The sequence below is a fragment of the Corylus avellana genome, chromosome 10 (assembly GCF_965113065.1).
Source record: "Corylus avellana chromosome 10, dhCorAvel1.hap1.2, whole genome shotgun sequence".
NCBI classification, from domain to species: Eukaryota; Viridiplantae; Streptophyta; class Magnoliopsida; order Fagales; family Betulaceae; genus Corylus; species Corylus avellana.
The window spans coordinates 18,857,395-18,882,171 of record NC_142499.1 but is presented as its reverse complement, the minus strand read 5'-3'; the positions used below and the strand labels follow the sequence as shown (position 1 = coordinate 18,882,171).

The following is a 24,777-nucleotide window of genomic DNA, read 5'->3' as shown; positions in this document are numbered from 1 at the left end:
CCCAAATGGATCAATCTAATCTATTTGTCAATGGATTTGCCTATTTCTTTTCTTTTTTTTGAAATTTGGTGGAAATGATTGTTGTTAGAAAAAGCTAGCAAATGAAAGGTAAGATCTTTGAGCTTAATCGAGAAGACGAAAGTAAGAGATGAGATCGGTAACTGGGAATTCACTGGAATTGAATCTTTTATTCTATGCCAGAGTGAGGTAATTTTGATGGAAACGAGATCTGTGTTGTTTGTGGGTTGCACTTTTTATGTTTGATGCATTGCTTGAGGGAGTTGAGCATCAGATAGAGGTAGAGTGGTAAGGCAGAATCTTTACAAAGAATGAATAGGTTTCACATCATCATATGGATTATGGAAATACCACTCCTTTTTATGTAAAAGGTCAAGGAAAAATGACCCGAAAAACAGTTTGCCAAACAAATGATCTTCAACGAACTTTTGCACTCTTTAAGGATTGTAAAATTAATAATATTCCATAAATAGGAATAAATGTAGTTCTCGTAAAATTAATCGTTGGTGGACAAATGTCCAAATACATCACGGCTAATTTCGAACTCAACTTGTGAGAATAATACCAAATCTATTTCTCCCCTTTGGACATTTAGGAAGGCTAAAGAGTTGGCAATATTGACACGATTTAGCAAATCCATAACAAATGTGATACGAAATTATTGGGTTTGGTTATAAATGGGTAGACCCATTTATGACTCGTTTAGTTTGCTCTTAGTGGGTCAATCCGCGGGTCACCCGTGTAACATGTTACACTCGCTTATTTATTTATTTTTTTTAGTTTTGGTTTACCCTTAACAGATTTGGATTATAAACAGATCAATTAAGAAAAAAACACTTTCTTAATTAAACAGATTAAGCAGGTCAAGTCGGGTGACCTGTGAAATTGTCGTGTTGTGTTCGGGGACCGACCTATTAACTAAACGGGTCATGTTTAAGTTTACTCTAAACAAATTGCGAGTCATTAAAGGTCGACCTGTCAACCAATTTTGCCACCTCTATCTGAAGCTATGGTCATGAAATGTAATTTTTTAACACAACCCAAGTCACAACATCCTATTGGACAATTTTGGCGTCAAAAACATTTCTACCGCCTTTGAGCGTAAAAATTGGGCATCATCTAGGTGAAAGAAAGCAAAGAAAATTGCTTTTGGCGGAATGAAGTCTCAGCTTCGTTCTCATTGTATATATGGGCAAAGAGTTACAATTGTAATCAAGTTTGACAAACCCAAACTTGATACAAACTAGGAGACCTAATTTAATACAAATAAGTAAAACAAATACAACTAGAACACTAAAGAGAAGAGATAAGAACAACTATAAGGATAATACTAAAAGATAAGAACAACTATAAAACAGACTCTATTGGTTCCTTAACAGCCCCCCTCAAACGAATGGGAGGGGGAGTAACCATGAGTTTGTCTCTGAGGAAAAGAAATCGAGAGGAGGTAAGGCCCTTTGTAAAGATATCAGCACATTGATCTTGAGTTGGGATGTAGCTAGCACAAAGATCTTTGTGAAGAATTTTCTCACGGATGAAGTGGTAGTCAACTTCTATATGCTTGGTACGAGCATGGTAGATGGGATTAGAAGCTAAAGCAATAGCTCCTATGTTATCACACCAGAGTACAGGAGGATCATGGAGAGAAACTTGCAATTCTTTGAGTAGCATTCGAAGCCATGAGAGTTCAGCAGCTGTAATGGCCATTGCACGATATTCAGCCTCGGTACTAGATCTCGAGACAACAGGCTGCTTCTTGGCATGCCAAGATACTAAGTTGGAGCCGAAGAAAACACAATACCCTGTAGTGGATCTGCGATCAAGAGGATCCCCTGCCCAGTCAGAGTCACAGTATGCCTGAAGTTGAAGAGGACCTGAAGTGAAGTGAAGGCCATGATCTGGTGTGCCTTTGAGATACCTTAGAACTCTTTTAGCAGCCTTCATATGTTCTGTAGTTGGACAATGGAGAAATTGACACAATTGATTGACAGTGTAGGCTATGTCAGGTCTTGTGAGTGTGCAGTATTGTAGAGCTCCAATGATATGACGATAGGTTGTGGGATCTGGTAGAGTATCACCATCAAGCTTGGTGAGCTTCTTGCCTGAAGTGCAGGGTGCGGCATAGGGCTTTGCTCCAAGCATTTGCACGCGATCAAGTAAATCAATAATGTATTTACCTTGATTTAGATGCAAGCCAGTTTTGTCACGAAGGACATGGATGCCTAGGAAGTATGAAAGGCAACCAAGATCTTTCAACTTAAATTCCATTTGAAGGCCGTGGATGAGAGTCTCCATGATAGATGAATCTGTACCTGTTACTATGATATCATCAACATATATCAGTATGTAAATATGAACAGAGCCTTGATGAAGCATAAAAAGAGAGGTATTTACTAAGGATCCAACAAAACCAAGATGGAGAAGAGCTTGTGACAATCTATGAAACCAAGCTCGTGGGGCTTGCTTTAGACCATAGAGAGCCTTTTTGAGCTTACAAACATGATCTGGAAAAGCTGCATCAACAAAACCAGTAGGCTGCTCCATGAGGACTTCTTCATTCAAGTAACCATGAAGGAAGGCATTAGAGACATCCAATTGCTTGAGGGGCCAATTGTAGTGGATTGCTAAGGATAGTAGGATCCGTATAGTGGCTGGTTTTATAACTGGACTGAAGGTTTCAGTGTAGTCAATACCATCTCTTTGTTGGAAACCCTTGGCCACTAGTCTTGCCTTGTATCTTTCAATAGTGCCATCTGATTTTTCCTTTAGCCGAAAAACCCACTTATTCTTGATGATGTTTCGATGTGAAGGTCTAGGGCAGAGAGACCAAGTACCATTGTCAACTAAAGCTTGAAGTTCACTTTCCATTGCAGCAAACCATTTAGGGTTAGAAACAGCCTGAGCAAATGTGGTAGGGATAGAAGGCAAGGGTGTAGCATGAAAGGATTTTAGTGGATGCTTGGTTGATTTTAAGGATAGGAATAGCTGATAGTTTGGAAAAGACTTAGGTTTGGAGTTTCCAGTCATAGATCTTGTGACAATATGAGGAGAGGCTGGTTCAGTAGGTGCAGGCAAAAGCTGAAGTAAGGATTGATCTAGGTGGGGGATAGGATCAGGGGTAGGTGGTAGTAATTCGGCAGTAGGGGTAGTCAGGGGAGTGTTTAGAATAGGTACTTGTGCTGGGGAAGGCAAGGTGATTGGGGGTGAGGTCTGAACAGTATTAGAGTCAGAATTATTCATAGAGTAAAAATGAGAATGATCAAGAACAATACCTGTAGGGGAAGGATCTGATCCGTTAGGGGATGAAGATGCTGCTCTATTCTGTGCAGGGAACACCAATTCATCAAAAATAACATGTCTAGAGACATATACACGATTGGAGATGGGATCAAGGCACTTGTAACCCTTTTGGTGGGTACAATATCCAAGGAAGATGCATTGTTTGCTTCTGAATTCCAATTTGTGTTTGGCATAGGGTCTTAAGAGAGGATAACAAGCACAACCAAAAGTTTTTAAAAAGGTGTAGTCTGGCTCCTTATTGTATAGTTTGGTGAAAGGACTTGAATTTTGGAGAGTAGGGGTAGGCAATCTATTGATGAGATACACGGCAGTACTGACAGCTTCAACCCAGTATTTAGAAGAAAGGTGGGATTGAGCTAGGAGACTAAGACCAGATTCAATGATATGCCTATGTTTTCTTTCTGAAACTCCATTTTGTTGAGATGTATGTGGACATGTGACTCGATGAAGAACACCATGTGTTGACAGAAATTTAGTAAAGTTATGAGAGGTGTATTCACCACCCCCATCTGTTTGAAGTTGTTTAATTTTAAGGGAAAATAAATTTTCTATCAAGCACTTGAATTTAACAAAGGTTTCAAAAACATCTGATTTGAGTTTTAGAGGAAATAGCCAGGTGTATCTAGAGAAATCATCAATAAAGATAACATAACATTTGCTTCCATTGATTGAAGATAAAGGAGAAATCCATACATCACTATGAATAAGCTCCAATGGAGCAGTGGTAATACGACTTGACTCAATAAAGGGTAATTTTTTGCTCTTTCCTAATTGACATGAAACACAAATAGATTGACTCGACTTAACTGAAGACACAGGAAGGTAGTAGTTGTGAAGCAGATGCTGCAAGATTTGATGACTTGGATGCCCTAAGCGGTTGTGCCAAACTGAAGAAGACACCCTGATCCCAATTTGCGCAGTAAATGCTCTGACTTTATTTTTGGTGAAGTGTTGTAGCCTTAATGGGTAGAGACCATCTTCACTTGCCCCTTGTAGGAGGATCTTCCCTGTGAGGTTGTCCTTAATCAAGAAATAGGTATCAGTTAGTTTAAAATGGCAATTATTGTCACGACAAAATTTATTTATTGAAAGTAAATTTGTTGTAGCATCAGGACAATGTAAGATATTTTTAAGATGTAGGAGTTGATTTGAGCGAAGAAAAGAGGAAGAGCCAGTGTGGGAGATACCAAGTCCATTACCATTACCTACTGCTACTGTCTCATTACCCTGATATGGTTGCTGCAGAGTTAGATTTTCCAAGTCATTAGTGATGTGAGTATTGGCTCCACTGTCAGCAAGCCATTCATCTTCATCTTGTAGATCGTTGGATTGGGAAACCATTGCAGCAAGTTCAGATGGTGGATGTCGTCCTTGGAATGAATAATCCATGCGATGAAAGCAGTCCAATGCTTGATGATTGGAGCGGCCACATATCTGACAAAGAGGTTTGTTGGATGAGAGGATGCCAGGTTGAGAATTTCTCCTTGTAGTGTAGTTATTTCTCCTTGGAGTGTAGTTGTTGGGAGAATTGCTTCTTGGAGTGTAGTTGCTAGTGCTTCCAGTAATAGTTTTTCCTTGGGAGAAAGCAGGGGTTGGGAGTATACCAGGAGATCCGTTGAAAGTCTTCTTTGAGGGATAGGAATTTCTGTAATTGGAGAAATGTTTCCTTTGGTTGTTGAATCTTTGTTTGTAACCTGGCTTCTGAGCAGTCATGGCAAAGGATTGTGGTTCATCAATGGCAGCCTGATGTTCAATGAGTTGCTCGTGTCCAAGTAATTCAGACTGAAATTCTTCAAGAGACATAGTGGTATTCTTTGTTATCATGGAGTAGGTCATGACAAAAGAATTGTAGTTGGAGCTTAATCCACCAATGATGTAGGATACAAGGTCATCATCGGTGATGGGGCTGCCGGCGATAGCTAGCTGGTCAGCCAAGGATTTTGCACTTCGAATAAAGGTAACACATGGATTATTACCTTGTCTGAGAGTCTGAAGTTGGCGTCTCAATTGAGTGACGTGAGACCTTGATGGAGAAGCATAACGAGTGGCAAGGGTTTTCCATACTTGATTGGAGGTTTTACACCCATAAATAGTAGGCACAAGTGGAGCAGTTAAGGTTGCAATGAACCAACTGAGAATACATTGGTCTTTCTTTTCCCAGAGAATATATTCTGGATTTGGGACATCAGGAGTAGTTTTGTCCGGAGAAGATGGAATAAGCTTTGGTGGGCATGGCTCAGAGCCATCAACAATGCCCATCAAGCCGTTAGTTTTGAGGATGGGCTTAAATTGAAATACCCATCCGAGATAGTTGCTGTCATCGAGCTTGGATTGACAGAGATGCGCAATGTTTGGCATTGTGAAGGATAGAGCAGCGTCGCTGGATTGCGTCATGAGTGCAGTATCAAGGACACGGCAAGGAGATGCGGCTATGGTCTAGTGCGGCAAGGAGAAGAACAGCAATGAGGCTGTAATTTGGTGCAGCAAGAAGAAAGAAAGTAGGTGCGGCAATCTGGTGCAGTGCGGCAATGTTGGTGCAGTACAGCAGGTGCGGCAAGAGAAAAGGTGATCTGAGGGCAGCAAGAAGAGCTGCGAATTTGCCTGGAGAAGAAGCTGATTCCGTTGAAGAAGGCCCAAAAATTTGAGAGGGTCAAGGATCTTATTGAGAGGGGTATGAACCGTAAGGCTCTGATACCATGAAAGAAAGCAAAGAAAATTGCTTTTGGCGGAATGAAGTCTCAGCTTCGTTCTCATTGTATATATGGGCAAAGAGTTACAATTGTAATCAAGTTTGACAAACCCAAACTTGATACAAACTAGGAGACCTAATTCAATACAAATAAGTAAAACAAATACAACTAGAACACTAAAGAGAAGAGATAAGAACAACTATAAGGATAATACTAAAAGATAAGAACAACTATAAAACAGACTCTATTGGTTCCTTAACACTAGGGCTTTTCCTGAACTTCAAATGTTTTTACGAATGAATATTGAAGAAGCCCTGGTCCCTGGGGTTTGTGACTATTACCGCTTTTGGGTTGGGTTACAGTTTATGGGCCACATCAGCAATCCGATGAAAACCATAATCGGCCAATCAACACTTTTGAGAGTACTGAGCCGTCCATTTAAACGCAATCGACGGTTTAAATCAAGAGGATATGAAAAGACACGGATCTTCACTCTGAATCGTCGATAACACATTAATCCAACGGTCCCAAAGACGAAACACAAATCTCACTACCTAGACCAGTTTCTATATAAGAAGCCCCAACTCTCACTCTCCCTCCCGTCGGCAAACCAAATCTGAATTTCAAAACCTTACAAGGGAGATTCTGGTTTGTGCGTGAAAATGTCGGGTCGTGGAAAGGGAGGCAAGGGGTTGGGCAAAGGAGGAGCGAAGAGGCACAGGAAGGTGCTTCGGGACAACATCCAGGGCATCACGAAGCCTGCGATTCGGCGTTTGGCGAGAAGAGGCGGCGTCAAGAGGATCAGCGGCCTCATCTACGAGGAGACGCGTGGCGTCCTGAAGATCTTCCTCGAGAACGTCATCCGTGACGCCGTCACTTACACGGAACACGCCCGGAGGAAGACCGTCACCGCCATGGACGTCGTTTATGCCCTCAAGAGGCAGGGGAGGACATTGTACGGATTCGGTGGTTGAACCGGTCTTTGGTTAGGTTTAATGCTTTCTGGTTTCTGAGTAATACATTACACCTCATTTTCTAGTGCTGAATTTCTGTGATGTAAATTGATTTGTTGAATGAATAGGCGGATTTACTAGATCTCTCTCGTCTTCCAATTCTTTCATACTATTGCCAAAATTTGCAATACTAAAGATACTCTTAATTGATTTTCAATGCAAGAAGCAATGGTTGATGATGGAGCTATACAGTTGAGGTCCAATGTAATTAAGGCCTTTCCGGCCCATCCGCCCAAAGAGATGGGGGCTCTGTGCCATAGAATTTTTTTTTTTTTTTTTTTTTTTAAAAGAAAACCATTCACTCATTTCATTCACCGATAAAAAAAGGCGTTTGGTTATTACACTTAAGGGGCTTCCCCTGCAAACCATGGCAAGTGCTCTTTTGCTAATTCATGAGTTGCTTTGTTCACTTTGAGTCTAACATGATATACCTCCTATTATTGAAGAAATTGTAGCATGGGCATCATTGATTAATTGGTGATAGAGACAGCAATTTAAGACTTGGGAGCATGCCCCAAAGGCTGTGGCTCAATGGTTTCAGGAGCGTTAGCACTGGGTTTGGATAATGCGAAGGCATGGGTTCGACGGAATCTTTATGCTTATTTATATTATTTCCTTTAAGTCACATTGATGTTTTGGTGAGGGGAACGGTTAAGCTATAGTTTGATCAGTTTTGAGGGTGTGTATGTAGTTTTCACTATCTAGGTCTCTCTCTTGAGAGTGTACCAGCTAAAATAATCATAACTGGTCTTTTTCTTTAACCCTTTTTGAATAGAAAAAAAAAAAAAAAAAAAAAAAAAAATTTAATTTATAAAAAATATTAGATATTTTCTTTGTGTTTCCTTGTTCTAGGTATTCTTTGTTTTAGGTAAATATTATTTTTTAAAAAATGGGTGAGAAAAATAAAGAGGCTTAAGTTGTGATAAAAGCGGTGGGTGTTGAGTAAAAGTAATCTTTGGTTGATGGAACTAGACATTTTTTAGTCAAAGCAAACGGTGTTGTGGTGTAGTTGGTTATCACGTCCGTCTAACACACTGAAGGTCTCCGGTTCGAGTCCGGGCGACGCCAAGAGTCATTTTTTTATTTTATTTTATTTTTTTCACTCAAACACGTTTGTGACTGTTAACAGCTCTTAGTCAGTGGATATGTTTTTTTTTTTCTCCCTGAGAAAAAGAGGAAATTTTCATAACTTATGAAGAGCCTTGCTCAGTGTTTACAAGGTCTCAAATGCATAAAGGGAAGTTATCAGTCCATAAGATTTCCTGTTGAACATTAATAGCCAATTTTGCTAAACAATGAGCCACACTATTACCCTGGCAGTGAACGTGAGTAACTTTCCATTCCATGCATTGACGTAGCTTCTGTTTAGCATCCTACAAGACATGCCCATAGCTCCCCAGACAAGTCTTTTCATTCTTTAGTACATTGACAACCTCCAGGGCAGCACTACTCTCTGCAGACCCAGGTGTTGACTAAGTTCCACTGCTTGCCAAGCTGTTAATGCCTCCGCAGTAGCTGGTTCGGTGATGAAGTCCCTAGTCGCACAAAAACTGCTAGCAGCACTCCGTTGTGGTCCCGTATTGTTATCCCCATACCCATCCTCTTCTGTGTGACATCCACAGAAGCGTCCCAATTAATTTTGAGAAAACCTACCGGTGGTTTGTTCCACGTAATAGAGATAGGATTTTTCCATGCAATATCCCTCACCAGGCTGCGACCTGCTTCCGCTCTTTCAAAAGCGTCCAGCTGATCCTTTGCCTGATCTATTATCACTGCTTGTGCTATCAAATTAAGGTCCTCCAAATACATAGGTGTTCCGCCTAGGCCACAGTTGACGTGCAATGACTGCAAACAATTTGATCTCATTTGGATCCAACTTGCTCGTCAATTCTCTAAATATTTCAATGAAATCTGTTGCAGCACTAGTACTCTTCTGCAGCTTCTTTGTACTCTCCAACCAAACATCCTGCGCAGAACCACAACTCCAGAGTATATGCCCCACAGTTTCTGTTTTCAGACCACATATTGGGCAACATGGATCATAAATTATTTTGCGTCTATGGAGGTTTTCTCCCGTGGCTAAAGCATCTCTACATGCTTTCCATAGGAACAGTTTCACCACTGGTGGGACTTGGACATTCGAAACTGTTTTCCAAAATTCCGTCATATTCCCTTCGCTTGATCCAGATGGTCTTCCCCACACATCCAATGATTTCGCCAAGTGATAAGCACTCCGCACAGTAAAGAGACCATTCTTGGCATCCTTCCATATTATTTGGTTCGGTTGTCCACCTGGACTAATGGCCAAGTGGCAGGGGTGGACCTAGGCTTGGGGTTGGGGGACGAATGTACCTCCAAAATTTTACAAATTTTCATAAATGTCCTTTAAATATACCAATTTTATAAATATGACCGCCAAAAATCATATATTTGTCCCCCAAAATATTATTTGTGTCCCTTTTTAATTCTCTTTTTAGTTTTGCCCCCCAAAATAATATTTGTGTCCCTTTTAATTATTATTTTTTAGTTTTGCCCCCCCAAAAAATAATTACTTGTGTCCCCTTTTAAATTTTTTAATTTATTATCATTATTATTATTATTTTAATTTTGCACCCTCTTTCAACATAAAAACATCTAAAATACCCAATTCATTTAGTTTCCCTTTATATTCTAGTTCATTTCTAATAAAAAACTTAATTTGGTTTTGGACTCTCATTGAATATATGAAAAAAAAAAAAAAAAAAAGTTAAATGGTTTTGGTTTTTTGAGTGGCTTCTAACCAGCTATCAGTTTTTTGAATGGTAATTTTGAGTTATTTAAGTTTACAATATTTGTTTTAACATCACAAGTTAAATAGTTTAATAATTTATAATTGCAAAATTGTTTGGCTCTAGCATTGTTGCTATTTGGGGCTCCGGGTGATTGTTAGGAAAAAAAGTTCACACTCAAAGATGCATTTTTCTTGAACCATATAGATTGTGTTTAGTCTATTTTGCTAGTTTTTTTTTTTTTTTTTTTTTTAAGCTATTAATTTGCTAGTTGTTTATACTATTGTATATTTGCGATGATATGAGATTAAATGCAAGACTTCTATGCTTTATTTTTTTATAAACACACACAAATACATATAAAAAGATCATATGTATCTATGTGATTTTGTATTTATATAATTCGGTTAATCTCCCCAAATCCTAAAGATCCTGTAGAATTTTCATCCCCTACACTATAAATCCTAGTTCCGCCCCTGCCAAGTGAATATGTGATTTGGTTTGGTGGGCGTTAATTTTCAACGCCATCAATCAAGAGGATTAGCGGCCTTATCTACGAGGAGACGCGTGGCGTCCTGAAGATTTTTCTCGAGAACGTTATCCGTGATGCCGTCACGTACACTGAGCACGCCCGGAGGAAGACTGTCACCGCCATGGATGTCGTTTATGCCCTCAAGAGGCAAGGAAGGACTTTGTATGGTTTCGGCGGCTGAGATGGTTTTATTTAGGTTTTCTGAGAGTTGTAAATCGGCTTGATTGTTCCTATGGTAGTGGGTCGTAGGGTCTGTTCTAGGTTACTCTATATGGTTTGTAATTGCATTTCTGTTTGCAATGGATCTTAGTGATATGTTCAAGAAACTATTAATTGAATTAGCCGTGTGATATTGTTGTTGTTTCGTTCATGTTAATCAATGAAATGCGTATGCAAATCCAATCGGATCCCAAATGGATCAATCTAATCTATTTGTCAATGGATTTGCCTATTTCTTTTCCTTTTTTTGAAATTTGGTGGAAATGATTGTTGTTAGAAAAAGCTAGCAAATGAAAGGTAAGATCTTGGAGCTTAATCGAGAAGACAAGTAGGAGATGAGATCGGTAATTGGGAATTCACTGGAATTGAATCTTTTATTCTATGGCAGAGTGGGGTAATTTTGATGGAAACGAGATCTGTGTTGTTTGTGGGTTGCACTTTTTCTGTTTGATGAATTGCTTGAGGGAATGTAAGTTGAGCATCAGATAGAGGTAGAGTGGTAAGGCAGAGTCTTTACAAAGAATGAATAGGTTTCACATCATCATATGGATTATGGAAATACCACTCCTTTTTATGTAAAAGGTCAAGGAAAAATGACCCGAAAAACAGTTTGCCAAACAAAAAATCTTCAACGAACTTTTGCACTCTTTAAGGATTGTAAAATTAATAATATTGCATAAATAGGAATAAATGTAGTTCTCTCGTAAAATTAATCGTTGGTGGACAAATGTCCAAGTACATCACGGCTAATTTCGAACTCAACTTGTGAGAATAATACCAAATCTATTTCTCCCCTTTGGACATTTAGGAAGGCTGAAGAGTTGGCAATATTGACACGATTTAGCAAATCCATAACAAATGTGATACGAAATTATTGGGTTTGGTTATAAATGGGTAGGCTCGTTTAGTTTGCTCTTAGTGGGTAAATCCACGGGTCACCTGTGTAACATGTTACACTCGTTTATTTATTTATTTTTTTAATTGTTTTGGTTTACCCTTAACAGGTTTGGATCATAAATAGGTTAATTAAAAAAAAACACTTTCTTAATTAAACAGATTAAGCAGGTTATGTCGAGTGACCTGTGAAATTGTCGTGTTGTGTTCGGGGACCAACCTATTAACTAAATGGGTCATGTTTAAGTTTACTCCAAACGAATCGCGAGTCATTAAAGGTCGACCCGTCAACCAATTTTGCCACCTCTATCTGAAGCTATGGTCATGAAATGTAATTTTTTAACACAACCCAAGCCACAACATCCTATTGGACAATTTTGGCGTCAAAAACATTTCTACCCGCCTTTGACCGTAAAAATTGGGCATCATCTAGGGCTTTTCCTGAACTTCAAATTTTATTACGAATGAATATTGAAGAAGCCCTGGGCCCTGGGCCCTGGGGTTTGTGACTATTACCGCTTTTGGGTTGGGTTACAGTTTATGGGCCCTGTGGGTCCGTGTCGATTATCGCCACATCAGCAATCCGATGAAAACCATAATCGGCCAATCAACACTTTTGAGAGTACTGAGCCGTCCATTTAAACGCAGTCGACGGTTTAAATCAAGAGGATATGAAAAGACACGGATCTTCACTCTGAATCGTCGATAACACATTAATCCAACGGTGCCAAAGACGAAACACAAATCTCACTACCTAGACCAGTTTCTATATAAGAAGCCCCAACTCTCACTCTCCCTCTCGTCGGCAAACCAAATCTGAATTTCAAAACCTTACAAGGGAGATTCTGGTTTGTGCGTGAAAATGTCGGGTCGTGGAAAGGGAGGCAAGGGGTTGGGCAAAGGAGGAGCGAAGAGGCATAGGAAGGTGCTTCGGGACAACATCCAGGGCATCACGAAGCCTGCGATTCGGCGTTTGGCGAGAAGAGGCGGCGTCAAGAGGATCAGCGGCCTCATCTACGAGGAGACGCGTGGCGTCCTGAAGATCTTCCTCGAGAACGTCATCCGTGACGCCGTCACTTACACGGAACACGCCCGGAGGAAGACCGTCACCGCCATGGACGTCGTTTATGCCCTCAAGAGGCAGGGGAGGACATTGTACGGATTCGGTGGTTGAACCGGTCTTTGGTTAGGTTTAATGCTTTCTGGTTTCTGAGTAATACATTACACCTCATTTTCTAGTGCTGAATTTCTGTGATGTAAATTGATTTGTTGAATGAATAGGCGGATTTACTAGATCTCTCTCGTCTTCCAATTCTTTCATACTATTGCCAAAATTTGCAATACTAAAGATACTCTTAATTGATTTTCAATGCAAGAAGCAATGGTTGATGATGGAGCTATACAGTTGAGGTCCAATGTAATTAAGGCCTTTCCGGCCCATCCGCCCAAAGAGATGGGGGCTCTGTGCCATAGAATTTTTTTTATTTTTTATTTTTTATTTTTTTAAAAAAACCATTCACTCATTTCATTCACTGATAAAAAAAGGCGTTTGGTTATTACACTTAAGGGGCTTCCCCTCTATGCAAACCATGGCAAGTGCTCTTTTGCTAATTCATGAGTTGCTTTGTTCACTTTTAGTCTAACATGATATACCTCCTATTATTGAAGAAATTGTAGCATGGGCATCATTGATTAATTGGTGATAGAGACAGCAATTTAAAACTTGGGAGCATGCCCCAAAGGCTGTGGCTCGATGGTTTCAGGAGCGTTAGCACTGGGTTTGGATAATGCGAAGGCATGGGTTCGACGGAATCTTCATGCTTATTTATATTATTCCCTTTAAGTCACATTGATGTTTTGGTGAGGCGAACGGTTAAGTTATAGTTTCATCAGTTTTGAGGGGTGTGTATGTAGTTTTCACTATCTAGGTCTCTCTCTTGAGAGTGTACCAGCTAGAATAATCATAACTAGTTTTTTTCTTTAACCTTTTTTTGAATAGAAAAAAAATATATATATATTATTTGTGTCCCTTTTTAATTCTCTTTTTAGTTTTGCCTCCCAAAATAATATTTGTGTCCCTTTTAATTATTATTTTTTAGTTTTGCCCCCCCCCTCCCAAAAATAATTACTTGTGTCCCCTTTTAAATTTTTAAATTTATTATTATTTTAATTTTGCACCCTCTTTCAACATAAAAACATCTAAAATACCCAATTCATTTAGTTTCCCTTTATATTCTAGTTCATTTTTAATAAAAAACTTAATTTGGTTTTGGACTCTCATTGAATATATGAAAAAAAAAAAAAAATGGTTTTGGTTTTTTGAGTGGCTTCTAACCAGCAATCAGTTTTTTAAATGGTAATTTTGAGTTATTTAAGTTTACAATATTTGTTTTAACATCACAAGTTAAATAGTTTAATAATTTATAATTGCAAAATTGTTTGGCTCTAGCATTGTTGCTATTTGGGGCTCCGGGTGATTGTTAGGAAAAAAAGTTCACACTCAAAGATACATTTTTCTTGAACCATATAGATTGTGTTTAGTCTATTTTGCTAGTTTTTTTTTTTTTTTTTTTTTCTAAGCTATTAATTTGCTAGTTGTTTATACTATTGTATATTTGCGATGACATAGAGATTAAATGCAAGACTTCTATGCTTTATTTTTTTATAAACACACACAAATACATATAAAAAGATCATATGTATCTATGTGATTTTGTATTTATATAAGTCGGTTAATCTCCCCAAATCCTAAAGATCCTGTAGAATTTTCGTCCCCCCACACTAGAAATCCTAGTTCCGTCCCTGCCAAGTGAATATGTGATTTGGTTTGGTGGGCGTTAATTTTCAACGCCATCAATCATTAAAAGACATTAATATCTTAAGTTTTTGGTCTGTAGAACCATAATTACCAACTGAGCCAATTTCCACTTAGATTTGGACACTAATTAGTGCTAATAATGATAATAATTCATGAAACACTTTACCACAATCAAATAACCCACCTTTAGCATTTTTCGTCTGAAGCACAATGTTTGGTAATTGGTAGAGAGCCAGAGATCGACTAAAATTGTGGATGAGCTTTCATGGGCAACATGAGAGTTGGGTTTATGTCTACTCAACGAAATTGACTCTTAAGCAAATGAAATTCAAACTTTCTTCTAATAAGCGGGACTCAACTCATGAAGTATTTTATTAAAATTGAAGGTTAATGACAAAGTTAATGTTTGAATTCAAGAATTTTCATGACCGTCGACATAAATGGTCTTTGCCAGCATTTTTCACGATCTTCACTAAATTACATAAATTATCATTGGGGGAGATTGATAACTTTTTAGTAGTTTGAGAGATAATATTTCAATTGAAAATTTGAGAAAAAATTGTCAATTAAGTAATAATTTAAGGGAAATATGTGAACGTTATCTACTATTTTATAGCATAGTGGGTTTTGGCTTATTATCCCATATTCCAAGATATCCCACGTGTACTCATAAGCAATATGATTGAAATTGAGAGACTAAAACACTCCCTGCCAGAAATATCCTCACTTCGGTTTTGACTTCAAATATTACCAAAGCCGACACATTGTGCTAAATGTGTGGATTTTTTAGTTTTTAATATGTGGATCTTTTATTTATTAATTTATTTTTGTAGTGAGCCAAATGAAATTGACTGATGACAAGGTACCAATGTCCACCTATGCAATATTTTTTAAAGATGTCCTTCTTGCTTTTGACGCCACTCAATAATTGCGGCAACATTTCGCGCTTATGAGTCCAATATAGCATATCTCTTTCAAGTAATGTTATTTTTTACACCAGCTTCATATTAATTAATGTGATATAGGGAAGTGGTAGAGATCAACTTTAATTTTTTTATTTAGATGTGACCATAATAAGATATACTCGCTGAGAATAATACATGAGAGACCTAAATGGTGAGAATCACAGATGAGAGAGTCGTAGCCTAACCTAACGCCATCAGGATATTAATAAAAACCAAAATAATTTACACTAATCAGACATGCGGAATTCAAACCTATGCCCTAATATATATACCTAACAACTTTGAAAATTTTCTTTAGTCACCGAACCACCACCCTAGACAGTAACGATTAACCACTCAAAATACATCACATCAACAGTCAGCTAATGCAAAAATCTAATGTGAAGAGTAGCATTATTCATCTCACATTCACCCTACATGCAGCTCAAACTCCACATCTTGATCCAGAACCATCTACGGACTTGAAAGAGAAATAAACAATCAATCACTCTTGTGTTAGGTTCATTTTCTTTGGGTGTTGGCTGCTTTTATATTTCCGTCGATAGAAATCCAAATTTCTCTTAATAATCCAAACTCGTGGTGTTATTTTCTAACAATGACCTCTTTGATTCTCGTGGTTACATGGAATTGGAATTAAATTACGTAATGATCCTCCAAAAAAGAAAAAAGAAATATGCGGATAGGTCCGTTGCTTAATTGTTTTCTCCTCTTGAGCAGGCTCTTTGATGTTATCTTTGTTCGGCAATAATCATTGATCATATCAAAACCAAGATCACCTTCTATATATCTTAGATTCTAATCATCAAACTACAAAATTTCAATTCATGTAAATCAAATGACATTGACCCCAATGATTGTATCTTATATAAGACAATTACATAATCTCTTATAAGCGATTCTGAAAGAGATCGAAAAGATCTAGAGTACACCTCACTCAAGATAGGGATGGATAGATCGAGAATTTTGAATTTAAAAGGTTTCGAGTTCCAACATTTTTTTATTTTTTTTCATTATTTATCTTTCATTTCAATTAAAAGAGAAACTTCATAAAATTCTCATGAATTTTCATTAATTCGTTTTGACACTACTATACCCCAAAGTTTAAAAACCCTCAATTAATGATATCGAACTTTCAATTTCTTTCAATTACTTTATTCCGTTAGGATTTTCTGTTAAATCTTGTCAAAATTTTCAAAATACCCATATATATATATATATATATATATATATATATATATATATATATATAAAGATGTTGCAAAAATATTGTAAATATTTTTAAAATAAAAAATAAACGCCTGAATCTTTACAATTTTTTTTTTAATAATAAAAAAATTGATATTTTAGGAATTTTGATAAGATTGAATGAAAAATTCTTACCGAATAAGGTAATTTAAAAAAATTTAAAGTTCGATACCTTAATTGAGAGTTTTTAAACTTAAAAAATAGTGTCAAAACCAATAAAAATTTATGGGAGTTTTATGAAATTTTTCCTAAATTAAAATAGTCCACGAGAAAATTATCTAACTTTTAGTATTAGCTTAAGTTCTTGTAATAATGGGTGATAGCTAATAGGTCAGTTGGCCATGTGCTTTTAATGACAATTTCATGGCCGAGTTGTTGGACAGCTCCTTCACTGGGCTGGGTAAAGGCCAATTGGGACGCGTCATTAGATCGGAAGAATGGAAGAACTGGGCTAGCGGTGGTAATTCGTGACCACCAGGTGACCATGTTGGCGGCGCGATGCCTGACACCGCTGAGCTGCCTTTCTCTGACAGCAGCGGAAGCTTCAGCTGCGGTGCTGGCCTTACTGTTAAGGAACCAATAGAGTCTGTTTTATAGTTGTTCTTATCTTTTAGTATTATCCTTATAGTTGTTCTTATCTCTTCTCTTTAGTGTTCTAGTTGTATTTGTTTTACTTATTTGTATTGAATTAGGTCTCCTAGTTTGTATCAAGTTTGGGTTTGTCAAACTTGATTACAATTGTAACTCTTTGCCTATATATATAATGAGAACGAAGCTGAGACTTCATTCCGCCAAAAGCAATTTTCTTTGCTTTCTTTCATGGTATCAGAGCCTTACGGTTCATACCCCTCTCAATAAGATCCTTGACCCTCTCAAATTTTTGGGCCTTCTTCAACGGAATCAGCTTCTTCTCCAGGCAAATTCGCAGCTCTTCTTGCTGCCCTCAGATCACCTTTTCTCTTGCCGCACCTGCTGTACTGCACCAACATTGCCGCACTGCACCAGATTGCCACACCTACTTTCTTTCTTCTTGCTGCACCAAATTACAGCCTCATTGCTGTTCTTCTCCTTGCCGCACTAGACCATAGCCGCATCTCCTTGCCGTGTCCTTGATACTGCACTCATGACGCAATCCAGCGACGCTGCTCTATCCTTCACAACGCCAAACATTGCGCATCTCTGTCAATCCAAGCTCGATGACAGCAACTATCTCGGATGGGTATTTCAATTTAAGCCCATCCTCAAAACTAACGGCTTGATGGGCATTGTTGATGGCTCTGAGCCATGCCCACCAAAGCTTATTCCATCTTCTCCGGACAAAACTACTCCTGATGTCCCAAATCCAGAATATATTCTCTGGGAAAAGAAAGACCAATGTATTCTCAGTTGGTTCATTACAACCTTAACTGCTCCACTTGTGCCTACTATTTATGGGTGTAAAACCTCCAATCAAGTAAGGAAAACCCTTGCCACTCGTTATGCTTCTCCATCAAGGTCTCACGTCACTCAATTGAGACGCCAACTTCAGACTCTCAGACAAGGTAATAATCCATGTGTTACCTTTATTCGAAGTGCAAAATCCTTGGCTGACCAGCTAGCTATCGCCGGCAGCCCCATCACCGATGATGACCTTGTATCCTACATCATTGGTGGATTAAGCTCCACCTACAATTCTTTTGTCATGACCTACTCCATGATAACAAAGAATACCACTATGTCTCTTGAAGAATTTCAGTCTGAATTACTTGGACACGAGCAACTCATTGAACATCAGGCTGCCATTGATGAACCACAATCCTTTGCCATGACTGCTCAGAAGCCAGGTTACAAACAGAGATTCAACAACCAAAGGAAACATTTCTCCAATTACAGAAATTCCTATCCCTCAAAGAAGACTTTCAACGGATCTCCTGCTATACTCCCAACCCCTGCTTTCTCCCAAGGAAAAACTATTACTGGAAGCACTAGCAACTACACTCCAAGAAGCAATTCTCCCAACAACTACACTCCAAGGAGAAATAACTACACTACAAGGAGAAATTCTCAACCTGGCATCCTCTCATCCAACAAACCTCTTTGTCAGATATGTGGCCGCTCCAATCATCAAGCATTGGACTGCTTTCATCGCATGGATTATTCATTCCAAGGACGACATCCACCATCTGAACTTGCTGCAATGGTTTCCCAATCCAACGATCTACAAGATGGAGATGAATAGCTTGCTGACAGTGGAGCCAATACTCACATCACTAATGACTTGGAAAATCTAACTCTGCAGCAACCATATCAGGGTAATGAGACAGTAGCAGTAGGTAATGGTAATGGACTTGGTATCTCCCACACTGGCTCTTCCTCTTTTCTTCGCTCAAATCAACTCCTACATCTTAAAAATATCTTACATTGTCCTGATGCTACAACAAATTTACTTTCAATAAATAAATTTTGTCGTGACAATAATTGCCATTTTAAACTAACTGATACCTATTTCTTGATTAAGGACAACCTCACAGGGAAGATCCTCTTACAAGGGGCAAGTGAAGATGGTCTCTACCCATTAAGGCTACAACACTTCACCAAAAATAAAGTCAGAGCATTTACTGCGCAAATTGGGATCAGGGTGTCTTCTTCAGTTTGGCACAACCGCTTAGGGCATCCAAGTCATCAAATCTTGCAGCATCTGCTTCACAACTACTACCTTCCTGTGTCTTCAGTTAAGTCGAGTCAATCTATTTGTGTTTCATGTCAATTAGGAAAGAGCAAAAAAATTACCCTTTATTGAGTCAAGTCGTATTACCACTGCTCCATTGGAGCTTATTCATAGTGATGTATGGATTTCTCCTTTATCTTCAATCAATGGAAGCAAATGTTATGTTATCTTTATTGATGATTTCTCTAGATACACCTGGCTATTTCCTCTAAAACTCAAATCAGATGTTTTTGAAACCTTTGTTAAATTCAAGTGCTTGATAGAAAATTTATTTTCCCTTAAAATTAAACAACTTCAAACAGACGGGGGTGGTGAATACACCTCTCATAACTTTACTAAATTTCTGTCAACACATGGTGTTCTTCATCGAGTCACATGTCCACATACATCTCAACAAAATGGAGTTTCAGAAAGAAAACATAGGCATATCATTGAATCTGGTCTTAGTCTCCTAGCTCAATCCCACCTTTCTTCTAAATACTGGGTTGAAGCTGTCAGTACTGCCGTGTATCTCATCAATAGATTGCCTACCCCTACTCTCCAAAATTCAAGTCCTTTCACCAAACTCTACAATAAGGAGCCAGACTACACCTTTTTAAAAACTTTTGGTTGTGCTTGTTATCCTCTCTTAAGACCCTATGCCAAACACAAATTGGAATTCAGAAGCAAACAATGCATCTTCCTTGGATATTGTACCCACCAAAAGGGTTACAAGTGCCTTGATCCCATCTCCAATCGTGTATATGTCTCTAGACATGTTATTTTTGATGAATTGGTGTTCCCTGCACAGAATAGAGTAGCATCTTCATCCCCTAACGGATCAGATCCTTCCCCTACAGGTATTGTTCTTGATTATTCTCATTTTTACTCTATGAATAATTCTGACTCTAATACTGTTCAGACCTCACCCCCAATCACCTTGCCTTCCCCAGCACAAGTACCTATTCTAAACACTCCCCTGACTACCCCTACTGCCGAATTACTACCACCTACCCCTGATCCTATCCCCCACCTAGATCAATCCTTACTTCAGCTTTTGCCTGCACCTACTGAACCAGCCTCTCCTCATATTGTCACAAGATCTATGACTGGAAACTCCAAACCTAAGTCTTTTCCCAACTATCAGCTATTCCTATCCTTAAAATCAACCAAGCATCCACTAAAATCCTTTCATGCTACACACTTGCCTTCTATCCCTACCACATTTGCTCAGGCTGTTTCTAACCCTAAATGGTTTGCTGCAATGGAAAGTGAACTTCAAGCTTTAGTTGACAATGGTACTTGGTCTCTCTGCCCTAGACCTTCACATCGAAACATCATCAAGAATAAGTGGGTTTTTCGGCTAAAGGAAAAATCAGATGGCACTATTGAAAGATACAAGGCAAGACTAGTGGCTAAGGGTTTCCAACAAAGAGATGGTATTGATTACACTGAAACCTTCAGTCCAGTTATAAAACCAGCCACTATACGGATCCTACTATCCTTAGCAATCCACTACAATTGGCCCCTCAAGCAATTGGATGTCTCTAATGCCTTCCTTCATGGTTACTTGAATGAAGAAGTCCTCATGGAGCAGCCTACTGGTTTTGTTGATGCAGCTTTTCCAGATCATGTTTGTAAGCTCAAAAAGGCCCTCTATGGTCTAAAGCAAGCCCCACGAGCTTGGTTTCATAGATTGTCACAAGCTCTTCTCCATCTTGGTTTTGTTGGATCCTTAGTAGATACCTCTCTTTTTATGCTTCATCAAGGCTCTGTTCATATTTACATACTGATATATGTTGATGATATCATAGTAACAGGTACAGATTCATCTATCATGGAGACTCTCATCCACGGCCTTCAAATGGAATTTAAGTTGAAAGATCTTGGTTGCCTTTCATACTTCCTAGGCATCCATGTCCTTCGTGACAAAACTGGCTTGCATCTAAATCAAGGTAAATACATTATTGATTTACTTGATCGTGTGCAAATGCTTGGAGCAAAGCCCTATGCCGCACCCTGCACTTCAGGCAAGAAGCTCACCAAGCTTGATGGTGATACTCTACCAGATCCCACAACCTATCGTCATATCATTGGAGCTCTACAATACTGCACTCACAAGACCTGACATAGCCTACACTGTCAATCAATTGTGTCAATTTCTCCATTGTCCAACTACAGAACATATGAAGGCTGCTAAAAGAGTTCTAAGGTATCTCAAAGGCACACCAGATCATGGCCTTCACTTCACTTCAGGTCCTCTTCAACTTCAGGCATACTGTGACTCTGACTGGGCAGGGGATCCTCTTGATCGCAGATCCACTACAGGGTATTGTGTTTTCTTCGGCTCCAACTTAGTATCTTGGCATGCCAAGAAGCAGCCTGTTGTCTCGAGATCTAGCACCGAGGCTGAATATCGTGCAATGGCCATTACAGCTGCTGAACTCTCATGGCTTCGAATGCTACTCAAAGAATTGCAAGTTTCTCTCCATGATCCTCCTGTACTCTGGTGTGATAACATAGGAGCTATTGCTTTAGCTTCTAATCCCATCTACCATGCTCGTACCAAGCATATAGAAGTTGACTACCACTTCATCCGTGAGAAAATTCTTCACAAAGATCTTTGTGCTAGCTACATCCCAACTCAAGATCAATGTGTTGATATCTTTACAAAGGGCCTTACCTCCTCTCGATTTCTTTTCCTCAGAGACAAACTCATGGTTACTCCCTCTCCCATTCGTTTGAGGGGGGCTGTTAAGGAACCAATAGAGTCTGTTTTATAGTTGTTCTTATCTTTTAGTATTATCCTTATAGTTGTTCTTATCTCTTCTCTTTAGTGTTCTAGTTGTATTTGTTTTACTTATTTGTATTGAATTAGGTCTCCTAGTTTGTATCAAGTTTGAGTTTGTCAAACTTGATTACAATTGTAACTCTTTGCCTATATATACAATGAGAACGAAGCTGAGACTTCATTCCGCCAAAAGCAATTTTCTTTGCTTTCTTTCACTTACAACAGTGTAAATGCATAGGCTTTTTTCAAGTTCATTTTGAAGAGGATGCGAAATCCTTCATGGACGCTGTGAACAGTGGGGAAAGGGATTGGGGCGGGGTGAGTCATGTGGTGGAAGATTTTAAAATGGAGGCTCAGACACTTTATAACTGGAAGATTTCTTTTGTGAAGCGTGATGGTAATAACGTGGCACATCTTTTAGCTACTCATGCTAAGACATATGCCCTAGATAAATTGTGGTTGGAGCCACCTGATTGTATTCGAGATTCTATGTTGTTGGAGCAGTTTGCTCTAGCTTTTTGATATTCTAATGAGAAATCGATCTTATCAAAAAAAAAAAAAATTATTTCAGTGATTAAGGAAGATTTTGTTGAGGAGTAATGCACCATTAGCATCCACTATAATGATAATCTTATTTAAGTGTAAAGTTAGAAAAGGTTTTGCCTATTCTACATTTAAAATTTTACACTATAAATTGTCAACGGAGTAGTCTTATCCTACTGCAAATATAAGACAACCGGCCTAAGCCTAAGACCCACCAATTTATAGGTAATCACCATCTTAATATTTTAATCAAATATACCTATTAATTAATTCAGTTATAATTAGTAAGTGATCTCTTGTTACTTAGTTACCAATCAAAAAGGTGATCTCTTGGTGTTACCTAAAATAGAAAAAAATGTATCTTGGTGTTGTAGCATTGTAAGAGATAGGCATAGTTATCTCCTCTATTTTTTTTTTTTTTTTTGATATATCCACATAAGGGAAAGGGAATGAGAGATTCGAACTAGTGATCTTCGCTTTATGAGGCATAATTCATTGTCGATTGAACTAGTTATCTCCTTTATTTAATGGTAGTCTATAGACCTAATATTAATAAACCTCGAACAAATCTGAAAAGAAAAAGAAAATAATTTAAATTTTACAATGCTGCAAATTAAGATGCTTCCCTTCAATTATATGACGAATTTACTAACTGACAGAGTTTCTCCCTTCTAGAAAATTCTTCTAATTTAGTTAATAAAATTAGCATATATTTTTTGAATATGTGTTTTTTCACGTGCTATTAAAAACATGTATTTTTTTATATGTTAAAAGATACATGACAAAACTACAGACAGTGGTGGAGCCAGGATTTTAGTCCAGAGGGGTCATTTTTTTTTAATGAATAAAAAAATAAAGTTGAATACAAATTAATTAAAACTATTTGAAAAATATACCTTGAAACTTATATAAATTTTCAAATTTGCCCTTAATTTCAAATTGAAAATAAATTTTTTTAAAAAAATATTGAAGAGTAATTTAGTCTTTTTAGTAGTATTTTTTGTTAGAATTTAACGAGAAAAAAAATTGACAAAGGGAGTCGATTACATCAAATTAAAAGTTTAGGGAGTGAAATTGACCATTTTAAAATTCGTGAAGATTTTCTCAAAATATGTGATAGTTTAAGGATCCTAAGTAAAGTTATCTCAATATAATATACATATCTATTTTAAGTTGGTTAAGTTTTTTTTAAAAAAAAAACAAATTAAATAAGGAAGAAGTTAAAGTTTTATATTTGGCGCTCATCTCATAATCCCAAATCCCAATTGTAAAGTCAAGCCTTTCAACTTTCCAAATGTATTGAAAATATCTCTTCCAGAGAATCAGACTTGTCCCATTATTATTATTATTATTATTATTATTATTATTTATTTATTTATTTTTTTATGCTGAGTGAGATACAGCCCAAAGGAGTGCAACGGTGCTTTTTTATTGTCCAAAATGTAAATTAAGTCCTTGTGGTTTACCTGATTTGTAATTAGTTCTTTGTAGTATCAAAATGAATTCAAAAGTTTCTAAGATATGCTAAATAAATAATTTAGTCCCTACAGTCAAATTTCATTCACTGACTTAACAGATCATTCTAATAGCGTAAAACATTAGAACCAATATAATTGTAATACTTGTCATATTTAACTCAGTGTCATACTACGAAAATTTGTTAAATTAGTAGACGGAATTTGATTGTAGAGACTAAATTATATTTTTGGCATACCTCAGGAACTTTTGAGTTCATTTTGATACCATAGGGAGTTAATTGTAAATCAGGTAAACCACAAGGACTAATTTTACATTTTGTCCTAAAATATATCTCATCTTCAACCTTCTTCTTCTTCAGTAGGTGCCTTGTCTGGTTTAACCTAATTCTTAAAATGCGCAACATAGTATTTGCTTGGTCGTTTGAATCATGAATCTCATTCCTTTTAGAAAAGATTTGACCCTAGATGAGTATTTGAGTGTGGGCAACCAAGATTTTAGAGAAATTCTTCCAAGGCTAAGAAGAATTTTTGAGAGGTGAAAGGGGACATTTGACCCCTATCAAACCCCCTTCCCTCCGCCCCTAACTACAGAAGATGGGCAAACCCTAGATAATACTACTGGATTAATTGTTTATTGCAAACTGCTACATTTTGTTTATAAGATTATCATTTTCTTTCCATTAACAATTTTTTCCCAAAAAAAAAAAAAAAAAAAAAAAAACACTTATTGTTTTAGGCTATAGCTAGAGATGATTAAGCCTCCTTTTTTTTTTTTTTTTGTTGACATGTCCACACAAGGGAAGGGAGAGGGGGGATT

General features: G+C 37.8%; 3 protein-coding genes and 1 non-coding gene across 4 annotated transcripts; 3 read left to right on the top strand and 1 right to left on the bottom strand.

Moving 5' to 3' along the window:
* Positions 1–254: 254 nt before the first annotated feature.
* Positions 255–5,712, bottom strand: LOC148583460 (uncharacterized). Its single transcript, XM_088511424.1, has 4 exons — positions 4,528–5,712; positions 4,219–4,338; positions 1,379–3,339; positions 255–318 (listed from the first exon to the last, which is right to left on the bottom strand). The coding sequence occupies exons 1-4, from the start codon at positions 5,710–5,712 to the stop codon at positions 255–257; spliced, it is 3,330 nt and encodes a 1,109-aa protein (XP_088367550.1).
* An 883-nt stretch (positions 5,713–6,595) lies between these two features.
* Positions 6,596–7,105, top strand: LOC148583459 (histone H4). Its single transcript, XM_088511246.1, has one exon. It carries the CDS (start codon positions 6,671–6,673, stop codon positions 6,980–6,982), a length of 312 nt encoding a protein of 103 aa, XP_088367372.1. The 5' UTR covers positions 6,596–6,670; the 3' UTR covers positions 6,983–7,105.
* A 910-nt stretch (positions 7,106–8,015) lies between these two features.
* On the top strand, positions 8,016–8,089 carry TRNAV-AAC (transfer RNA valine (anticodon AAC)). Its single transcript has one exon. It is a non-coding gene; the product is annotated as a tRNA-Val (tRNA).
* Positions 8,090–12,221: 4,132 nt separating this feature from the next.
* LOC148583458 (Histone superfamily protein) lies at positions 12,222–12,727 on the top strand. Its single transcript, XM_088511236.1, has one exon. The coding sequence runs from the start codon at positions 12,297–12,299 to the stop codon at positions 12,606–12,608; it is 312 nt and encodes a 103-aa protein (XP_088367362.1). The 5' UTR covers positions 12,222–12,296; the 3' UTR covers positions 12,609–12,727.
* Positions 12,728–24,777: the final 12,050 nt, after the last annotated feature.